The following is a 16,613-nucleotide window of genomic DNA, read 5'->3' as shown; positions in this document are numbered from 1 at the left end:
ATACTATAATGGAGCTTTGAGGCAATGAAGCCTTGCCTGATAAAGGCTCGAGTTCAGGATTACAGTCCAAATTACTGACAGTTCAGATGCTCAGTTCTTCCCTATATTTGATATATGTCAAATTACACTAGTTAACAGTTTGGGAATGGTTAAATGTATGTCATTTTCAATGGGCCTATCTCACTTTGAGGTGTTTTGGAGGATTTTCAAAGGATTTAAGAACTAGTCTTTCAAAAGAAATGAAACTAAATGTAAAAGCTTGTATTGCCAAAGTATTAATCCTCCTTCTGCTAAGGTTCAAGTTCATGAAATCAGTAAAATTGCTTGTGCCAGTCAAGCTGCTCAGGTGCATGCTTGTTTGCTAAATCCACACCTGAATCACCAGGGAGTTGGGAAATGCAAAAGTGAGATGGTAGACTACCACTGATGTGCCCATTTCAGATGGGATAGAGACTGGGCAAAGCTGTAGTCCTAGTGCAGCTCCCACAGCTGCCTCTGTGCTTCCTGACTTCTGGTAACCTGGGATGGGGAGTTCTCATGGTATTTTGAAGCATCTTTCTCCATTTTAAAATACTGATTTTTAGAGATTGCTAATTTCTCAAGCTAATACCCAAGAGCTGGTCTAGATTAAGTCTAACACAATCATATTAATTTCCTATTTTACAACATTAACCCTATCAAATATCTGTCTGCTGAGCAGACTGTTGGGAGCTGCGAGGGCTGCATTTGTCCTTTCCAGTGCTCTGTCCCTTTCCGCAGGCTGCCAAGGGCCCCTGGAGCCACCCCGGTAGCGGCTGGAGGGCGAGCTGGGGTCCTGCGGGCGGGTGCAGCCCGCACAGCGGGGCGCAGGAGCGGGGGCGGCGCAGGCTCAGCACTTGGCGCCCCGGAGCCGGTGTTGGAAACGAGGTTCCCGGGTGGGTTTTTTTTTCCCTCCCTCACTCTGTGTTTTTAGTCTCGCGGCGGGGCCGGGGAGGCGGAGCCGGCTCCGCCCCGGGCGCCGCTTCGCCCGCAGCAGCAGTAGCGGCAGCGCGGCCAGAGGCGCGGGGAGCCGCACGCGCGGAGCCGGGCGCCCACCATGCTGGCGGCCGCGGCCCTGTGCGCCGCCGCGCTGGGCTGCGCTGCGGGCGCTCGGCTGCTCAGCGGTAAGCGGGGGCGCCGGGAGGGAGGGAGGGAGGGTTTTTCCGCCCCCTTCTGACTCCCCGGCAGCGGGAGCCGCCGCGGGCAGAGCCCCGCGTCCCCTGCTGCTGCCGCTGCCCCGTCTGGGCTCCCCTTCGGCAGCGGGCGCCCCCCCGGCGCTCGCCGCAGCGCTGCCCCCTCGCTCGCTCCCGGGGACCTGCAGGTCCCTCCTGGGCAACGGAGCTGCTGCTCTGCTCGGCCGACGCTGCTTTCCTCATTCTCCCTGGACAAGCTCCTCTGGTTATCGGCGCGCCCAGGTCCCCGCTTTGTGCAGAGGAACCTCAGCTATTAATCAGAGACCTTTTTTAGGAATAAGTACGTAGCAGCTCCGGGCTGGACCAGCGGACTTTTTGGTGTGGTACCCAAACGAGGTGATCTAGTCTAGTTTCAGAGGAATGTGCTGGACCCCCCCATAGTGCAAAATAGCCAGGCAAGGGCAAGTTTCTCCCTCACATAATAACTTTTAGTGTATTCAGGATAAAGCCTGAATATTACCACTTGGGAAACTTTCTTGTTGGTTCTTCTCATCCCTATAAACCAATCCATTTTTAATTCCGGTATGCTGTCGTCTGCAACGGGATTTTGTGGCAGTGAGTTCCAGAGCTTAGCTGCCACCCCGGGGGGGTTGGAGATATTACTTCCTTTCATCAGTTTTTACTCCGCAGTGCAATTGACTCTTTCCTAGCTTTGTGTTACCGAGGCTCACTGAAGTCAGCAGGCTTTGAGACAGATCCCGTGTTAGCACAGAGGAGGTAAGGGGGAAATACAAGGAACCCTTTCAGCGTTGGTTAGAGCTCCAGATCCAGTTGTCCTGTGTTACCTAATCTATACTAGTGAGATCACTGTTTGGAAAATTAACTTACAATGAGGTTTGGACTGGAATCAGCTACGTCAATTTTTTCCTTAGCTAAAAGCAATGGCACATTTGGCCAGCAAGACAGATGTTCTAGTCTATGGAAAAAAGTGTTTGAATATCAGAAAAGAACCCAGGTATAGTTCATAACTGACTATTTCTAGACAATTGCTGCAGATTTATAATAATATGCCATCTGTGTTTTTCCCTGTGGCTTTCACAACAGCAGTGGACGTGTCCCTCAGAAGAGGTAAAGTCTCTTGCCTTTTACACAAAAAATGCACGAGTGTTAAATTACCAAGAGAAACACTGGTTCTGCTTAAAGATATATTTCGAGGTGATGTTTTTGTAGCACAAACAGTTCTAATTTTTCTATAAAGTGTTAGCAGACTCTGTGGTTCTGAGTACTTAAGTATTTAAAAGTTCCAGTACAAAAAAGTTTAAAAGTTCCAGTACGTGTTTAAAATTCCCAGGCTCTGAGTGGCCATGCAGGAAGATATAAGAATACAGGAATGCCAGCATATATCCTGTGTGGGAATTTATGATGACCTGTCCGCACATCCCATGTGTTCTGATTATATAATGGATGTTGCTTTTTTTCCTGTAGTTGCTAAATGGTTTTCTTTTGTTTAAAAAAAAAAAAAAAAATAGGTTAGAAGACTGCTGTGTGTTTGAAGAGAAATATTTGCTAACTAAAATGAAACTTTGTTTCCACAGTCTAAATGTTGGGACTCTTCTGCTGAGAAATGTACAAGTGCAAAATTTTTAAATTTGTATTTTTCCAATTTGATCATTACTTTCCTTAAAATCAAAATAAGCTATGCTGCTTCATGCATGAAAAAGCCCTTGGCTTATGACTGTCTGAAAATAGACTTGTTTACTTCCTGGGCAGTCAGTAACTACATAGTGGAGAACAGTGCTTATAAATCAGACTATGTGAATGCATCTTGATATACTGCAATAGACTCCATAAAACTGTTCTGTACACGACAGAAGGTAAATAACTATTTCTGCTTATGTAAGGGAGTCTCTAACTCAAGCCACTTAAATTCCTTTTTAAAAAAAGCCTCCTTGAACACTTGTAAAGAAACTCTTTAAAAATGTTGCACATGTCAGCTTGTTCTCTGGCACAGCATTACTTCTTCGTAAGGAACTCCTGGGGTCTTCAAATTGCAGAAAACTCATAGGGGAGCTGAGAAGTGCAGAGCATGAAAGAGCTGCGCTGTGCAAATCAGCCTAAACTGCTGTGTGCAGTAACAGAAGTTAGGAGATGCCTTGTGCCATTCCAGTGATACAGGAGGTTGTGTTAATCTTTTTTTTATCCCTGTTGCATCTCTGTATAAATTCTCATACAGTGCCAAGCTCAGCCAAACAGAAGTATTAGTGTTCACTTTTTGTACTAATAGGCGCAACTTCTGTAACAGGTTTCTCTATTTCTGCAGGGCAGACAGTTTGCCGGAGCGGAACGCAGCGGCCGTGCTATAAAATAGTTTACTTCCATGATGTTTCGCGCAGGGTCAGCTACGAAGAAGCACGCCTTGCCTGCAGAGCTGATGGCGGTCACCTAGTCAGTATTGAAACAGAAGCAGAACAAAGACTGATTGAAAAATTTATTCAAAGTCTCTTGGCTTCTGATGGAGATTTTTGGATAGGGCTTAAGAGGAAAAAGCACGAGGTAGACAACGGCACAGAGTGTCAGAACCTCTACTCCTGGTCGGATGGCAGCTTGTCCAAGTTCCGGTAGGTACCCGGGTGAGAGGCTGGTCAGCAGCCAGGTGAAAGCCCGTGTCACCCATCTCTAGCAATCCCAAACAGTTCTTTTAAAAGAATCAGGTTGTGTTGTCTCAGATGTCCTTGGTGTTCCCTCTGCAGTCAGTGAAGGGGTAGTCATCTCCATAGGGTAGTTCATCCCAACCAGCTGTAAGGGCTAGACAAATTCTCTTTTAGAGACCCTGCTCTCTCTTTTTTGACTATATAGGACACCTAGATTAGGCTAGATGCTTAGTTTTTGCTGCCTACAGGGAGATGGAAGAGAAGGCCCTCTGGTCTTAATCTGATTAAGCATATACAAAAATATATGTGCCTTGACACATAGGTCCCTGAATATCAGATCCTCTGAAGTTCTTTCCCCTAATGTCCTGACAAATGGACCCTCCTCCTTCTACTTGCTGAGAGAACAGTTGTCTTTCCTGTGAGACTGCAGAGTTGGAGAGCTGCAGAATTTATTGTAGACAAGAGAAACTAAAATCTTCAAAATACTCGTTAGGTCTTGGCCTCCTTGTCCTAAGGCAGGTGAAACCACAGCATTTGCTGTAATTAAAATATAGAAGCAACAGCATGTACAACTAATATAAGCTTGCTGGAGGAGTTTTCACTACATTTGCATTTCTGTTCAGCATAGAACCAAAATGTGTTTAGCTTCAGAGGTTCTGAATTATGCTTCCATTTTGATTGTAAGTCAGTTTTCTAGCACAAAGGTATTCAGAGAACCAGGCCTACATCATCTGCCTTTATGTGGTATAGAAATAGAAAATCTTTCACTCTAAACATTGCCAGGTTAATGACAGACTTCGCAACAAGGTGTCAGCTCTACAGTGAACTTGCAGGTTCAAGAGGGTTCTGCCTGGCAGACAGTTACTATTGAACCTATAATTAAATAGGGGAAAAAAATCAAACTATGCAGTGCTGAGTAATTATCCTGCATTTCTTGCTGCATTTACAGTGATTGAACCATGAATCTCATGAAATAACCCAACTGTTAGTAAATATTTTATGGCAACATGTCATATATATGACAAGTCTGCCTTTGCATTCTTCTTTATATTGGAAATACATATAATTAAGTTGTTACTGGCTCCAAAAGTACCACATTTACAATAAGATTTTACTTGTTCTGTGCAGGACTGAATAAAACAAAACTGCTATGAGTACTGTTCAATTTAAAGTTTCTTCTGTCATTCAGATATTGGAAATACATATTTGGGAGCTAGACCCAGATCTGCTGCTGCTGAGAAACTGATATAGCTTTGTCTTTCATTGGTGGGGCCACACCTTATTTACATGAAGTGATATAGCTAAACAAAAGGTTTGTTTTCTTGGTGGGGGGGGGGAGAAGGGGAAGAATACAGGGATGTAATGATTGCAAAATTACTGTTTTAACACTTATGTTTTTTCCCCGTGTTGAATATCTTGATATATCTGGGATTATTTATATTTTATGGGCCAGCTTTCAAAAGTGCTTGGCATGCAGAACCTTGCTTGTTCCAAAAATCAGTGAGTATTGAACACTTTGAAAAATCAGGCCTTATAGTCTTAAAAGAAATGCTCCTCTGCAATATATAAAATGCCTCTTCAGTATCAATTATATTAGATTGCTTAATAATGAAGGCCTACTTCCTTTGTCCCACTTGGAAGGACCCATGCAGTTTTACAGCGGTCAAGTTTGTTAGTACTAGAAAAACATCCACAAGACAGTTTTTTCATGTTAATGTGTCTCTAGACAGAGGGGAAAAAAATTTTGTTTTAGCTTTAACACCCATTTAATAAGAAAATGAAAAACTTTTACAGGCATTGGGCACCGAGGCCAGTGAGCAAAAATCATTTTCACAGATAACTTTTTATGGGTCTAAAAGTATACAGAGAAAATCAAAGCTTTCCTGCACCTTACTCAGCCTCACAAAGGAGATTCAGGCAGTGAGGTACTGAGGTCTTCACTCCCTGACATCCTTTGAAAGCCTTGTCCAAGTTCTTTGGAAATTAAGAATTCAAAAAGGAGAAGATACACTGTGAATGACTATTGTTATTGTTCCTGTCTTTATTCAATGGAAGGGGGGGGTGCGCTCAGCTGTGTTCTGTTTTGATACCACCCTCTATTCTGCATTCCCATTTAAGCTTCTGCAGCATCATGGAAGGTGACTGCAAGTCTTACTTGACATCCTTGTTTTGTTTTCCTAGCAACTGGTATGTAGATGAGCCGTCCTGTGGGAGTGAAATCTGTGTTGTGATGTACCACCAGCCATCTGCCCCACCAGGTGTTGGAGGTCCTTACATGTTTCAATGGAATGATGACAGATGCAACATGAAAAATAACTTCATTTGCAAATATTCTCTGGGTAATGAGTCATTCTGTATCTTTAAAATCCAACCTGCTCCCATTCACCAAGAGCAAGTATAAGGAAGTTATGGCAAAGTATAGGGAAACCTTCCAGCTTCACTGGAAAGATCTGTTAGGAGATGATACCTTTAAACTGATGCAGGTCTTGGGGAAAACTACCTCAGTATCTAATATCTGTAGCTACTTACCTTGTGACTTATATGAACTCTTAGAGTATTTTTATAAAGCATTCGAGATATCAAATGGGGCCTGAGGGAAAGGGAACACCAAAGAAGGGTACTCACTTTCTTGGACTATAGTTAGTAGACTTTGTCCCCCTACTCAAGCTTATAAGGGAATTATGCATATCTTTTTTTCTTTTAGAGAAGCAAACGAATGCTCCAAGAGAGAATTCTCAAACAGGTGAGTTACAGAAGTTTGGTGTTAGGCTTTTTTAATGATGCATTAATTCTTATTAGAAATACTCTAACATTCATTATCAAGGACCTTCACAGACTGAAAACTTCATGTGCAAAGGAGCTTCCCAGCAGTTTGCATTTCCCTCGTGCTATTGCATAATCCATTCTGCACCAGCGCAGTGGTGCCTGTTGTTGATGCAGTATCTGGAACCCCTGCTCATGCTGCAGAGATCTTAGCAAAAGTATTAGGTGAAAACACCTTGCACCTCTTTACAGTTGGCAGTCTCTTGCATCTCCTCTCACCCTCGCTTTTTATGATTAAGCTCTTTCAATTAACATCTGCAATATAATATATCAACTAATATCTGCTTCTTCCTAGATGTTGCAACAGAGCCCTTGAAGCCAGTAGTTCCAGAAGAACACCGGAAGAAAGATGCTAATGAAACACTTAAAGAAGCCAAAGGTATGCTGTGTGTTCAACAGCTGGCTCATTCTCTCTCTTTGCAGGCCCACACCTCGCATGTGGCTGCAAACACTCAACATTTAGATGTGGAGCATTTGACCCTGAACATAGACTGAGCTTAGATGACAGCAGCTGAAAAAATTTCCCATGAATCTTAACAGCACAAGAGTAAACAGGTTGCTTTGAATACCAAAGCATTCTAAATCTAAAGCGGTGCAAAGTACTTCGGGTCTGAAAAAAGTACTTTTAACTTACTGAATTGCTCTTGAATGTCAAAACTGGCAATGTTTTGTTAGTAAGTTAATAGTTAACTATTAAAAACTTTAAATTTCTTCTTACCACGCTGGCTTCTCCCTTCGTATAAATGACTGGAAAATAAGAATGATGTTTAGAAATTTGTAGATAAGACACTTCCCACTCTGAAGTCTTTTGGATGGGGATTCATAAGCTTTTAAAAGACAGCATATCTCCTTAACTTGCACTACCATTGCCTTCTCACAGTGAGACAGCAATGGTTGTTAGTTCCTCATCTTGAAAATTTGAGTTTATTTTCCTCTAACTTGCTTAACTACAAGTCAGTCCATATTGGAGTTGCTGCCTTTGAGAAGGAGTAGATACTGGTAGATTATGAACAGAACTTGAAACCCTTTGAGATGTAATGGTGCTGCCTTTTAATTTTTCTATGAAGTTCTGTGCATGCCAAATGCAACTGGAAGTGAATAAAAGTTGGAATTTTATATTTTTACTCCTAGAACCCGTTCTGAGTCTTGCCTACATCCTTATTCCCAGCATTCCTGTGCTGCTTCTACTGATGGTCATTACAGCCATCTTCTGTTTTTGGCTTTTTGCGAAGAGGCAAGTGACATTGTTGCTTACAACAGGTGAACCTGTGGTATCTTTTGTACAAACAATCATTTTGCTGCCAGCTTCAGGATCCTGTAAGATGCTCTGGAGATGACTGCTTTCAGCCAAGTAAATGTTTAGAAAGTGGCATGGATTTTCCATGTTGAGTTACTTGTGAAGTAAAATTTTAAGCAAAGTGCATTATGCTATATTATCATGGTCACGGATGTACACTAGTTAGGGAATAGTGTAAAACAAGATGACTGATTTAAAGTGTTAGCGTTAAAATTCCTTTATTAAAGAACAGATTTGTGTAAACTGAAAGATCAGGAGATCCTTTTCAAAAGTGATAAACATTATTTGCTCCAAAGTTATGACGCTTTTGTCTACTACTATGTTTTTTTGTCTCCCCTCCCTTTCCCTGTGTGCATGGTAGCTCTGGTGGGGAAGGTGGCTGTGGTGGTGGTGTTGGTGGTGCCAGGGTTGAGCCTTGCTGCCTCAGCCCCTGGGGATAGCAGGGTGCCTCAGCAGGGCCCAGCCTGCCCTGGGCTGCCCCAGGGGTGCAGCCTGCTGCCCCACACCTGGAATATCTAAGCTCTTAGTGTCAGCTTTCCTCAAGATCTTCTCTAGGTTATTGAGAGGCCTGGGTTTGTTTTGTTTGGTTCTGTAGAAGAGCATATTAGGACTTGTTGTTTCCTTTCCCTAAGGAGACAGGAGCAAATAGATGCAAGCCCAAAGGACGAAGATGCATGGCTCTCTACCCACAGGAGGAACAGTCCAAATCTGGAGGTTTACAAAGTAATTAAGAAGCAATCAGAAGCAGATCTGACTGGAACCAGGCCTGACATTAATAATTCCTCATTCCGTACACGAGAAGATAAGATGCTTGACAGTCTCTCTGGGGATTATGACGATGTGGCAATGAATACATCAAGTGGCTTTGTGACACTGGCCAGTACAGAAAGTGGCTTTGTGACCAATGATATCTATGAACTGTGTGGAGATCATGTGGGGAGGAGCAAGGAATCGGCCTGGGTGGAGAATGAGATATATGGATACTAAGGAAATGGACAAAGAAAGCCTGGAATGTGGATCACAAAGTGAATATCAATGCAAGTTTAGCCTGCCCTACCCATGCACTTGTTTTAATGACTGTATGTGTGATATTGTGTCCTGGTTTTGCATCATCCCTATATTCTTTTTTGAAAGAATATGGGCTTTTCAAGATACAAACCAAAAAGAATGTATATATCTTGCTTTGCATCAATCCCTCTTTTGCACAAGGAATGGCCTGTTAATAGTCTTGATGACTTTTTCTGTTTACAGTCTAAATTTCCTGCACTCCAAAGGTGAAAATATTAATGTCTTTCAAACTGAAGAACAATCTAAAATCCCTATTTATTTAAACTGACTTCCTCATCTCCAAAGAAGTTGAAAGTCAGAAGTCAATCAGTAGTCATGCTTGCTTTCTCGTAGGTGTCCCAAAGAAAGCTGCTGTGGTTGCAGATCCGTCATTGTTTCCATGCCAACCCATGGTCCAGCTGTACTGTCTCCATCAGCTGCTTACAACACTGACAAGCACTTGACAGGGAGGAGAGTAGTGTGGTTTCTGCTCCTTTCCCCCTCTCCTAGTCTCACTGCCAAGGCCAGATATGTGAGTCATAGCACATAACTGGGTACTTAGTTTACACTGTAAGTTGCTTTTCAAAGAATCTCAGTAGGTGCTTTGTCATAAGGCTCATTGTGTCCCCTCCCTTATGCTTGCAAAAGGAATTGCAAAGCAAGGAGTGAGGAACTTCTCTGTAATGCTAAAGAAAGGCAGTGGGTATTCCAAAGCACTCTAGTTGGTCTCAAATTACTGCAGTCTGGTTTTCTGTGCCTAATTAACTGTCCAGAAATGTACTAATTTGGCCTAAATGACAAATTAAATACTGGTTTCTTTCTTGTAGAAAGAATAGCCAGCTGCAGTTTTACTCTAGGTTTTTTTCCTCCTTGTGCCTGTGACCTGTACTAAATCCATGAAGACCAATGTCCTGATATTAATCTCCAGAGATGGAATTTATGATAAGGTAGGTGAACATAAATTGGATTAAAAGCAGCATTTTGACTGATCTACTGATACTAATAAGTTACAATCAATGCTCTGTTGTCTCAGTGCTACAGGGACTTGACATATTCCAGTTCTTTGATTAAATAAGTATCAAGGTGAGGTACTGAGGATAGCTCATAGAATTTGGTCTCTTGACAGTGGGAGGAAATGGCTTATTTGACTTTTTTAGGGATCATCTGTGAAGCCACTCTTGATACCTGCCATTCCTCTGGCCTTTTGGGGGAATTGAGATGAAAGGGAGCAGCCTATAGCTGCCATATGGCTAAAACTAAGTTCAGGTGAAATGAGAATTAGCCTGTTAGATACCAGGAGCAAGCAAGAATGTAAAATAACACCATTTACCTAGAAAATAATTCCTGGTCTGTATTTCACTGCTTGAATTCTAAGAGAATGGGACAAGTCCTTTCACAGTAAGGTTTTTTTGTTTTTTAAATCGTTGTCTTTGTTTCTGTTTTTTGCAGCACATCTCAAAGTTCATAAGGAGCTAGGAGAAATCAAGGGTATGCGTTTGCCATGGAGGTGATATGAAGGAACTGGCCAAAAGTCTGCAGGAGCAACTGTGGGCTGGAGTTTTATCCTCTAAGGCACATAAGGAGCCATAGCACGCTGATAGGATGCTGTAAGGGTTATGTTGAGTTTAATTCTTCTTTTACTGAGCAGAGAACGTATAATTATTAAAATGCTTTCAGCCAAATATAAATGAGACTTCTGTGTAAAGTTAGAAATGGCAGTGATGAGCTGTTCCAAGATGACCTGCCTTTAACTTGGTCACTGGTATGTTTAAAAGCCTTTTGAAGCACACTTTAAGAGATCGTTTGTATCACAGGAAGAGAGAGAAACGTGGTCTCATGCATCTTTCACAACCCTGCAGCTTTATCCCATTTAATTTTGTCTCTTTGGCTTGGGAGGACCATGCCATGTATCACTGAAGATGCGGAAGAGCAACTGAATGAGAAGTGTGCTTGGCACTTTCTTTAAACTGTGCTTGTCTAGCACCAGATGGTGTGAAGAGGTACCAAGAGTTATCCCCCGCAAGCTGAATACCACACAACCTTACTTGGAGCAAAAGCATAACCAAAAAGGTATGTGATCTGCTCATCAGCATGGATTCTTAAGGAACTGGATGCCTTTGATTTTGAACTCATCACGTGGACAAGCGTTCATCTTCTGTGCATTAGAAGAGACTCCAGCATCTCCCATAAAAGTTTGTAATTATCAGAGGGATTTTGCTATGCCATGTAGTGCAGAGAACCCACCTGTATGCATTTGCTTAGAAGAAGCACAGCAAAGGGGGCTCAGGAGCAGTGCTGACAACTTGGAATCATGATTAACTTATTTTTCACTAGGGCTTTCTGATACATGTTTTGTTTGTGTGACATCATCAGATCAACGTTTGGCTCACAGTAATAAGGAACAAATGACCTTCCTGGGAACTTGGAGCTAACTGCTGTGGCAAGGCCTCTGCACTGTCAGTGCAGCTAAGTGGAAAAACAGAAGTTTGGATAAAAACTGAGATTCATAGAGTTGAATATGCTCAGGGCAAAATCCTATGTGCTGCTGGATGTGGATTTGCTTTAGTTGAACTCCATTGTAGAAATTAGTTGGCAGGAAGCTGGAAATCTCTGCAGTTGCCAGGGCTTTTGGAAAAGAATGGAAAGGGGATTCAGATTTATCAGATAAGATCTGGTTGCATAAAGGACTGTTTCCTGTCAAATATTTGATGTCAGCAGGGAGATTTGCAAAACTGAATACATTTACAAGATTTCCCCCATTGAAATGGATAGGCACAACCCATTCCTGTGCCTCCCCAGTTGCTTCAGGCTGTAGATGCACAACACAGCACTTGCTCTGCTTTTTAAAGCTTTTTGTCCTTACCTGAACACACTGGTGATAAGTGGAAACTTGGAGTTGGGAGCACAAGTTCTGCAGCAAGTGGCAGATTCTGAGGCAAAGTCACTGGCTGTGCAGCACTGATAGCAGTGTGGCCTCTGGATTTTGTGCAGTCCAGAGTTAGCCTGGGTTTCATATGTGAATTAAGTCCTGCTGTTAATACTGAAGTCATGAAAAATGCTTGGAGGTTTGCATTCAGAGATGTACAGCTTCTTGCTAGGAATCTTAGCACATCCATAGTTGTGTGTGTAGAAAACTGGCAGCAGCTCTGTGGAGTTAGGCTGTTATGATTTCTGTCCTGTCTGCTCTGATGTCTCAGCTCTTTCATAAATTTGTTTATATATTCTTAAGGCAAATATGTTCAGCTTTGAGTCAGCCAGCACATTTTGCTTGTCTGCACTTACTCTGTTTTCAATTATTCCAGTAATGGAACTATTTCCTAAAATTGGCATTTTATTTGAATGTATCCCATTGGGCTGAGAAAGAAGTGAGAGTGCCACGTTGAGAACTAAATACTTTGAATGCTGGTAATCTGGACATCTGCATTAAAGAAAAGAAACTCCTTGGGACATTGTCCTGTGTCTGGGACCATTTGGATGCAGTTCTGTACCCTGTCCCAGTCTGATCTTAACCACCCAGTGTCTCAGTCCCTTGTGAAAAATGGGAGTAACAGCATTTCCCAGACTTGTAAGGATGCTGTGAATCTAAAAATAAGAGTGACTGTAAAATGACTTGAACCTACAGTAACAAGACCTTGTAATTGCCAAAATTTTAATTCTCTCGTGCAGCAGGTCTGTGGAATAGTTTGGATGCATGTTGAGACTAAGTCATTATGTATGTAAAAAGAAAAAAAAGTTTGATTACAGATACAGTTTGGTTGAGCAGTTCTGCTACTTGGCCCCATGTTCAGCAAGTAATGTTTTTTATTTCTTCTGTTGGATCATGTTCAACCTTTTTGTAAGCCAAATAAAAATGGTAAATGCCTGTTTATCAAAAAAAACAAGGCCTGCCATTCAGTGTTGGTTATAATTATGTAATCATCTCAACAAAATTTTTGTCTATAGATCTCAAACAAGCATAGGACTTCCGAACACAGGAATACTTATTGTGATCAGACAAGAGCTGGTCACTTAATATTAGTCCTCAGTCTTGTGATTTAAACAGCCAACGGAAATGGTTAAGCTCTATAGCCCAGTCTAAACTTCTCAATATCCTTCAGTTCAGAATTACTTAGTGGAGTCTTATCTTAAAGATTTCCTTGCAACTTTTGGTGATTTTTCAGCCAAACATTACTATTTAAGAGCCTGCACTAGTGTGGCCAGGAAGGACTTGCATTGATCACATTCTGCTGGTGGAACATTTTCATGGAGAGTGTTTCCCTGGTTTAGGATACCTTGTGCACACAGTGAGGGACAGGAAGTGTGGTGTGGCAGTGAAGTGCAAGGCTCCTGCTGCATGAGTTCTGTCTGAAGGCATGAAGGACAAAACGCAGAGCTGCGTGAAAGGAGCAGGTCGAGGCAGTCCTGACGCTACGAAATGGTTACTGAAGCCAGAACTCCTCAGAATACATAGTTAAAATTATGAACGATTGGATCTGCTTTGTCTTGCTTTATAGTAAGAAAATTGCAGGAATTTTATGAACTCCAGGCTTTGGATCCATCTGTTCTTTTATTTTTTTCCTTCTCTTTGATCAGAGACCAGGTAATGGAGAGAGGCTGACCAAGGGAATAAAGCAAGCCAAGCAGGAATGCTAATCATTACTCACCTATGGCTCTGCAGGTGAATGTTTCCAGCTCCAAGAGGGCTATGTTCTGCTGCCAAACAAGCCTGGCTGTGAAGCATCTGAAATTAATTTAGCTCTTGACAGAGTTCACACAAAGTTTGCTCTTCATTGCACAGAAATAAATAGGAAAATGAAGGAAAACCAATTTGCATAAGCCACCAGGAAGCAAAGATCTGCCAAAGGCTTTAGCAGAAGGTGTTTTATGTGGGCCTGAAACAACAACAGAAGTGAGTGCAGGACGTGGCAATGAGTGTGCTCTGCCAGTGTAAATATGAAGGAAGCCAGTTCTGGGTCTGTGTACTATCACTGTGCAGTGCAAACATGGAAACACTTCAGTCAGTTCCCCCAGCTGCTTCTCTCCCTTCCTGAATGTTAGGCAAGGTTGTTGTGCACAGTGGCTCTGTCCTGCATACCTGCAGGATGACACAGTGTCTGCCAATCCTGCAGTGTTCCGTCAGCAGTCGGTGGTGCAGGATCAAGCCCTGAAGCAGCAACCCTGCAAAAAAGTCTTTTGCCTGTTTTGAAAATGGCTCCCAGTTAGCATCTTTCTGCTGACTTTTTTTCCTCTTAGCATCTCTTAAGTGAAAAACAGGAAATGAGAGCAAAAGCTCAACCTCGATATTGGAGCTTAGTTGTGTAAACATTTAAAGCAATATTTTGGTAACTATACAAGTGTCCTGCTGTTTGAGCTGCTGACTTGGTGAAATTAGGTAGTCACCTGCATTGTTCAACACCTCTGGAAGTCAGGTCAGTTAGCTATAGGGATAAACTTAAATACCTATTAATTAAAGGGATAAACTTAAATACCTATTAATTAAAGTTTCATACGTAAGAGTGACCCAAAATAATGCTTTATTGGTACTACAGCTGGGTAATGCTGATCTATAGTCTTTTCTCATTTTTTCACACTTGATTTGAGTTTCATAGGCTGTTTGGGTTAAATTGTGTTTGGATGAAAGATAATGTTCATGGTCTGCAATCACAGCCATATTTTTTTCTCTTAAAAGACTTCTCTAATTGACTCTGAGATTAGGAAGGTAGGTAGAAGTATATGAATGTACTATTACAAGCTCTCCATTCTGATTGAATTAATTACAAAAACAGTTTTATATTCTGTGCAAAGGAGCTATGCAATGATTAGAAATAAAATTCAAATTCTTGATATGAGGGCAATTTAAATTCTTTGAGATTACCCATGCGCTGTAGCAGCTTCTCTGGGGATACTGTTTTTACAAGGCTGTGGTCAGATTGCCCCACAATGGGGACAATCAATATGTGGAAATGGATGGCTCAGAAGTTAAATATGCAAATCCTAGGGTTCTTCCGAGTTTCGGCCTTTGCTATGAATGTTTCCAAAAATTGAGGAATTGAGTTGGTTCTCCAGTGTTTTTCTTTGAAATGCACTTTGTATTTACTTCTTGAGAAAGTGCTTGGATGTTACACTGTCTTTGAATTACTGTAGGCTTTATATGGTGCTGTAAACTTCTCTGGCTTGCTTTGTTTTTCCCATCTGGAACAATTTTGCCTTAATGTGTTAGGGAGCAGCTTGTAATAAATTGCATTTTCTTTAATGCGGCTTTTGTTATTGTCAGTGGTTTAATCCTCTGTACACCCCAGTATTGGTAGCAAGGAAAATCAACATTGAAATACAAAATAAGAAAGCTTGTAAGAACTGTTGGATGCTCCAGCACTTCTAATTGAGCATAGAAGCTTCTCTTCCTGATTCCTTTGAGTGCTTTTTTAAAATCTGACTCTTGTCTCAGCACATAGGTAATTAAATGAAGGTAAATGTGACATGAATGGACTCTGCTCCAGTATGCATTGCAGCTACAGAAACAGAAGATAAGGAATGTTCTGTATCTTCCAAGCCAAATCTATGAGGCAATGCAAGCTGTTTTATATGGCTGTTTTCCATAGTTTCATCTCAGTCTTATTTTAAGCACTGAGAAATGGCTTTTCCACTGAATCCTTGTGGAGGTCGTTCTAACATACTGCAATTGCAGTGCCTCATATCTGATGTCTTCTACCAGGTTTGTTCCTAGAGAGAAATTAGCACCCTAACCCACTTTAGCATTGTGCCTTATCCCCATTTTACAGATTGCAAAGATGGCTAGAGGTTACATAACTGGCCAAAAGCTACACAACTCGGTGACTGAGCAGGCCTTAGGAAAAAGTAAAAATGCATGTATCTAATCCACTGCTTCAGCTATTGATGGAAGTGCTTGATTTTAATGTGGCTTTGATTTCACAGGTCACTAACATCTATCAGTTGTGTTATTTCATGTTAAGGGAGGTGACCTCAAAGAAGCTGGTTTCTCTAATGCTGGGTGACATCTAAGGAGGATGTTGGCGAAAAGGACTGCTGGCATTAAATTAGCTCCTCTCTCCAGCGTGTCTTTCCCTGTGGCCACATAATTCATAACTGTACTCTTTGGAGCTTTCTCCCAAACACTGTTATGACCTAGTAAGGAGGTGAAAGCATTAGCATGATGTTATCTTTAGGATTCATCTCAGCTGGTTTATCCCTAGTGTGATTTCTAGGACTGGATTTCAGTAGTGAAAATACAAATTTAATTAGAACAGAATTTAAATAGAATAGCAGTTCCCTTGCACATCCTGCTAAGGCTCTTTCATGGGAGATTTTACTTTCTGCAGGATTCAACCTGTAAACTCAGGCAGATCCTCTAAACTGTTCTTGCAGGCCCACCTCTGCCAGGCATTCAACAAGCACTGCAGAGCTAAGGAAATGATGCTGTTCTCTAGCTGTATTTCTACAGGTAGGTGCTTTCATTTCCTTGCTTTCCTTTGTGTGTGAGCCATTTAACTTTTAAGGATAGCATTGGATTAGGTGCCTAATCCCTATTGCAGATTTATCTCAAACCTTTATCCTTTCCCCCCCTCCTACTTTCTGGACATCCATCTTTCTGGGCAGACAAGCATGTGTGAATGCGTTTATCTGTGTATACTGGACTTATTCTAATGT

General features: G+C 41.9%; 1 protein-coding gene across 3 annotated transcripts; it reads left to right on the top strand.

Annotated features, from left to right (window-relative positions):
- The first annotated feature begins 1,035 nt into the window (after positions 1–1,035).
- Positions 1,036–15,201, top strand: LAYN (layilin). Of its 3 annotated transcripts, none has more exons than XR_010886256.1 (8): positions 1,036–1,142; positions 3,472–3,769; positions 5,984–6,141; positions 6,507–6,545; positions 6,921–7,004; positions 7,757–7,859; positions 8,555–9,916; positions 10,419–15,201. XR_010886256.1 is itself a non-coding variant. In XM_067310091.1 (8 exons), exons 1-7 carry the CDS (start codon positions 1,076–1,078, stop codon positions 8,907–8,909), a joined length of 1,104 nt encoding a protein of 367 aa, XP_067166192.1. In that variant the 5' UTR covers positions 1,036–1,075; the 3' UTR covers positions 8,910–8,947; positions 10,419–15,201. The 3 variants fall into 3 exon arrangements, 1 of the variants encoding a protein (XP_067166192.1); XM_067310091.1 differs by having other exon boundaries at positions 8,555–8,947; XR_010886257.1 differs by lacking the exon at positions 6,507–6,545.
- Positions 15,202–16,613: the final 1,412 nt, after the last annotated feature.

The sequence above is a fragment of the Apteryx mantelli genome, chromosome 23 (genome assembly GCF_036417845.1).
Source record: "Apteryx mantelli isolate bAptMan1 chromosome 23, bAptMan1.hap1, whole genome shotgun sequence".
NCBI lineage: Eukaryota > Metazoa > Chordata > Aves > Apterygiformes > Apterygidae > Apteryx > Apteryx mantelli.
This window is presented reverse-complemented; position numbering and strand designations above follow the sequence as displayed.